This window comes from Engraulis encrasicolus, chromosome 13 (assembly GCF_034702125.1).
Source record: "Engraulis encrasicolus isolate BLACKSEA-1 chromosome 13, IST_EnEncr_1.0, whole genome shotgun sequence".
NCBI lineage: Eukaryota > Metazoa > Chordata > Actinopteri > Clupeiformes > Engraulidae > Engraulis > Engraulis encrasicolus.
Window position 1 is genome coordinate 20145789 of NC_085869.1, and position 5540 is coordinate 20151328.

The following is a 5540-nucleotide window of genomic DNA, read 5'->3' on the forward strand; positions in this document are numbered from 1 at the left end:
AATAATAATAATAATAATAATGTTAACAGTCTGGCATTGCTATAATCGTTGCAGCAATGTTATCATTAATATTGTTGTTGTTGTTGTTGTTAATAATATTAATAATAATAATAATAATATAATTAATAATAAGACAGCTGTATACAACATGTTATGGTATCTACACATTTGATGTAATTTTGTATAAATAGGCTTTTATCAATGATGGTGACAGTCTTGATACATTTTTTTTTACATCATTTTTTTTTTTACTGTAAGTTTACAGATTATTTACAAGACTTCAATGAAACAAAAACAATAAATTAATTGATTCCATATAAAACTATTTTCCTATAGACTGCTAGACACAATTTGAAACATGTTTTAAAAATCCACAAAGCATTAATTACAGCACAAACCAAAGCTGGTCATGACTCTTTTTTTGTACATAACGGCTGTCTCTTGACTTCAACAAAAATATCTGGAAAAAAAGTATTCTTGTAATCTCCATAGAGTCTCCCTTCAATGTCAGCCATAGGTCCATTTTGTCTCAACTTACAAGCACGTGCTGTCAGGTCATAATTTATAACATTCATCTTAAATAAACAAACAGGCCAACAAAAAGGAAATCAAATAAATTAGCTTAAATAAACATACAAAACAAACACACGGATAAAGACTTTTCAAAGTGGTTCAAAGCGTCTCGTAATAGAACATCTAAATGAATTGTCGACTTATTATTTTTAGACCCAATGCGTTTTGCTTCTCTGGTCACAAGGCCTGGAGATTGTAAGACCTATCAGTGGAGCCATCAGCACTCAGGAAAAAAGGCTACCTTATTTCGCCTCAAGCTAGTTCAGATTACGTTGTCACTTAGTACTGCACAACACTTTCTGTTCCAGTAGCTTGAAGCCTGCCTCCAAACTCCCCTCAGGCGTAAAAGCAGTGCAGAAGAGAGCTTCAGGATTTTATACTACTCTTGTTTGAATCCTCATCCTTCCATTACACACACTGCGCCATTAGCACGAGACAGCGATACGCCAACCATCCAAAAATAATTATAAATCAACCCTACATAAATATACTTCTGACTTATTACAGTTTTAATTGAATGAGTTTTACATAAATCGAAATGTCACAGAAACAGCAGCAGCTTGAATGACCCACTTTCACGGCAATTTCCGGTATGTCTACAGCGAACCGGCAAAGACCTCGTGCCCTTTTTACGCGCAGATGATGCTCTCAAGCGAGTCTCTCATGGCGGCAAGTTCTATGGGCTGTTGATCCTAATGTGGATGCCGAAAACTTCTGTCGGCATTTTCTGGGCTTGGCTCCTGATGCTATCAGTTGCTTTGCTTGCAGTTGACCAGCGTACAAAGCGTCGGCGACTAACCCAAGGCCTTTAGAGCCATCCAATAAAAAAACGATGAAGAAGGGCTGTCCACATCAGGGTCACATCAGCTGCGGCTGCTGCATAGAGTCTTGATGTGATGTCGGGTACCATGATGTGTAACTGGGGATGTATGGTCCCGGCGTCCCCACGGACGGTTTCACAGTTGCTGACGAGTTCCACACGGGCGCCACCGGAGAGCCCGTGGAGAGTCCGCGGCCATTGGCCAATGCATTAGCGTCTATTGTTCCACCGCCTTGCTTCATTATCTTCTTGAATTTAGATCGCTTGTTCTGAAACCAAATCTTCACCTGAAAGAGACAAAAAACGCACATTAGCTTGCAGCACAGACTGATGGATTCTCCTACACATCCAAGATGGTGCGCACTTTTACGCACAGACAGGCAATAGGGTATAGCATTCCAAATAACATCAAAAACGTTTCGCATGTTTTATAGTTAGCATAAGTGTGATTTAGTGGTGAAATTTTCAAATTATTTTTATGCAGGCCGTCACAGGTTGGCCTTACGCACAGTCTTTCAATGATGTATCAGGGCAGGTGAATGTAGCAGCAGCATTTTAAAAAAATGTCAGTTTATGATGTACAGTATGGTGGTGGCATGGCGTGCATTAGCATAAATCATTTATCCAGTGTAAATAAAATCCACTACACCCACACATCCATCTCTGTTGCATAATTCACATTTCTTACTCATAATTTAAAACATTAGTGACTGTCTTGAAGGAAATGTTGGTAACCACGATGAAATGAGTAAAGTCCAACTTGCCTGTGTTTGGGTAAGCCCCAAAGACGCAGCTAGCTCTGCTCTCTCTGGAAGTGCCAAGTATTGCGTTTGCTGAAATCTTCTGTTTAGTGCTTGTAGTTGTAAACTGGAGTATATTGTCCGAGGCTTGCGGATCTTCTTGCCTTTGCCATTGAATCGTACTTCCCCGCCTTCCACCACCGTGTTTTTCTCTGTTTCTGCGGCTGTGAAGAGAGACCAAAAAGAGTTGAATGTCTGAGGACAGCTCCTCCGACGGTCCAATGAAGCAGTGCACATCCCCGTGCAAGTTTTACAGGCTGTAGTTTAGGTATAATTACCCTTAATTGCATACATTGTTTATAGCATTACGCAATAAATAATTACCGAGCCTAATACCCGCACATCTGGGCTCATCCAGCACAACTTATTCTCAAGCGAGTGGAATGAAACGAGTATCTCTGAATTCCACGACTTTTCAGCATGTTAAGAAGCAAAACATTTCCAGAAAAATGATGAGAACCTCTTACCTGCGTCTTCTAGCCGCGTTTGTGTTAATGCAGCGTTGTTTGGGTAGGTCTGCACCGCGCTGATGTAGGGACTGGAGGAATGGCTGCCGACTGAGTTGACGTATGGATAACCCAAAGATCTGGGGAAGGATGAGGCCGGGCTGTACGAGCTGTCGTGCTGGCCGTGGCCGGCAGAATGTAAACAGTGCATGGAGTAGTGTCCGTGAGACATGGACGACGGCGACATTTGCTGACTCGGTGGCCCAAATTCCATGAAAACGTTCTTTCCTGAGACGGGGCTATTTAGACTCTCTGGCATTGTAGTCATTGTCATCTCTTCTGGCGTGGCTTGTCTCTTGCTTTTTTGTTTTCCTCTACGATCTCAGTGAAGGATGGATCCCAATTTAAGCTCAACTGATTTTTTCACTTTCCATTCATAAGAAAATGTAGTTTCTCTCTGTGAAAAGTCTAGGTATTATGCTGCGGATCTACACAACCTCTCTCAAAGGTTTGAATCAGGGAATCATGAATATTTATCAAAGGCAGTCGCTGATTGGCCCAGGCTTTCCAAGAACGACGCCGATTGGCGACGCTGGGGTTGGGTCCGAGAGACCTGATGAACTCAAGAAATAAGGGGTGGGGGGACCCCTAACACCTTCTATGTCAACAGGGAAACACTGGTGCCAGGTCGCAATGGAAAAGGTATAGGCGATACATCTCCAGAAAGACAAATGTCTAAAACATATGATTAATTATTTTGAATCTGCAATAAGACCCAATCAAGACATTAGCCCAGCACCATTGGTGGTCAGCAATCGCAGAGTACATGTTGGCCACCTGAGAAATTGCCCAGCTATTATAAGTTATTATCATGAAATAGCTTTTTTATTATTATTAATTATGGGGTTACGTTGCCTTGCATGAAAAAGGTTACACCATATAGGCCTAAATAAAAAACATAGGCCTAATTTAATTTTCATGGGTCATTTTAGCTGATGATATTTGTTTAGAATTTTCCTTTTCTCTCAATATCATCATCATCATCATCATCATCACAACAAAGAATCTTCATCAAGTTCCTTTTTTTACCCATGTTTGTTCACACGTTCCTCTTTCATTTCAACTTTGTGTGAATAGAAGCTAGACACTTTTAACAGGACTAAAACCACTGACTGGATGAATTTCATAACCAGGCTTATCAGAGCATGTAAAGGAGTAGGGTGTTTACTAGACTCCTTGTATTTTTCTGAAATAGTCAAATGACGTTTGATGGCCTGAATTAAATGCCAAGGGGAAAAATAATTCTGTCCCCGTTTGCAGAAATCCATTGTCAAGCCCTAATGTATTAGTTACAGATTCATTTGATTAAATGCTAGTCTCAAGAGCTATGATCCACAGCTGAAACCAGCCGTATTAGCATAACACTGTGGTTTAATTTTCATACGCATAATTAGACATATATTTAACACTTCCACTGGCACGCCGATTCGACTCCCTCTCTCGCTCTCTCTCCATCGCTCTCTCTCTCTCTCTCTCTCTCTCTCTCTCTCTCTCTCTCTCTCTCTCTCTCTCTCTCTCTCTCTCTCTCTGGGGCGTCAGTGCAGAAGAAGTGGAGAGGATTCCGGGGTTTTGACAGGGTGAAATCATTGAGCTGTAACGACGTGATGACCCTCAAATGTCTAGCCGCAAAACAGCAGAATACTTTAGTCCAACTTGGAGTGAACACACAGGCAAATTACTAGACGTTTCACACGAGTTTTTCTCTGTTAAGAACATTTTCTAAAATAATGTCCCCCTGCAAACCCATTCATTTCTATATTTTACTTTTGCTTGGAAGTTGACATGACGCATGTTGACAGTAGCTATCCACAATGAGTATATTCATATTTTCATAAATCAGTGACTTATTTGAAGGCTGAAGGCCCATTTCTCAGTAGTCTATTTCACTGATACTATCAAGAAAGTGATGAATGACCGAAGAACCCCTGTTTCAATAAACAAACAAACAAACAAACAAGAAAACAATAGCCTAGCTCAAAATAAAAGGAGAAAGTGCGAGGTATTTTGTTTTTGCGCACTGAGTCAAGTTGATAATTCCACTGTCATTGGGAAATAGAAGCAAAACCTGATTAAAAAAATAATAGTAATTGCATTATAGCTCAGAATGACTGGTAGGGTCATCACAGTGGGCAAATATTCAGAGGCGATTCCAGTTGGCAATCCATATCATTTGGCAGTTGACTCTACTGATAAACCTAAATAACTGCAATAACGAATGACTAGGCTACTGGAATATCCTTCTGTCCCCAGTATTAAACAAATATTAGTAGCCTAAATTTAACAACCCAGTGCTTTTGACCCAACCTATTTGCCACTTAAAACAACAACGATAAACAACAACAATAAAATAACAGCATAATAATAATAATAATAATAATAATAATGGCCTAATAATAATAATTCATTATGGCCATGTGTAGTCGTTTCTAACAGCTAGTTCCTATTTCTCAGAGGTGCAGAAAATAGTCATTGTTTTAGCAGAAAATATATCATATAGGCTACACACAGAGAAAATAGTCTCGTAAACAACGACTTGATCATATCAGCAACCCTATAAGACAAAATGGCTAGTATGTTTGTCTATGCATCGAGCATGAAGAGTAGGCTATAAGGCATGAGGGGATGGATATATGACCATACTGTACCCTGGTGCATGTGCTGTGTAGAAAGCTGCTCCATAGAGAATCTGTGTACATTCCATTTTGGTTTCTTCTCGTTTTGTTGCTCCGCAAGGTCTGCAGTCCTCTACTATTCTGCAGGCTGCAAAACCTCAACGTGAATGACAAATTAAAGGCAGTTAAATTCTGCCTGTGTGGTTATTAAGCTAATTACATAACTGTG

The 5540-nt window shown here is 40.1% G+C and overlaps 1 protein-coding gene across 1 annotated transcript; it reads right to left on the reverse strand.

Moving 5' to 3' along the window:
* Positions 1-224: 224 nt before the first annotated feature.
* On the reverse strand, positions 225-3500 carry dlx1a (distal-less homeobox 1a). The gene is made up of 3 exons (XM_063214500.1): positions 2661-3500; positions 2158-2357; positions 225-1680 (listed from the first exon to the last, which is right to left on the reverse strand). The coding sequence occupies exons 1-3, from the start codon at positions 2971-2973 to the stop codon at positions 1432-1434; spliced, it is 762 nt and encodes a 253-aa protein (XP_063070570.1). The 5' UTR covers positions 2974-3500; the 3' UTR covers positions 225-1431.
* Between the last annotated feature and the right edge of the window lie 2040 nt (positions 3501-5540).

Bases quoted from the DNA above. Each gene is read 5' to 3' on its own strand.
- dlx1a (XM_063214500.1), bottom strand. From the start codon at position 2,973: ATGACAATGACTACAATGCCAGAGAGTCTAAATAGCCCCGTCTCAGGA. The intron at 2,358-2,660 runs GTAAGAGGTTCT...CTCTCTTCACAG, and splicing joins AACGCGGCTAGAAGACGCAG to CCGCAGAAACAGAGAAAAAC. The intron at 1,681-2,157 runs GCAAGTTGGACT...TGTCTCTTTCAG, and splicing joins TGGGGCTTACCCAAACACAG to GTGAAGATTTGGTTTCAGAA.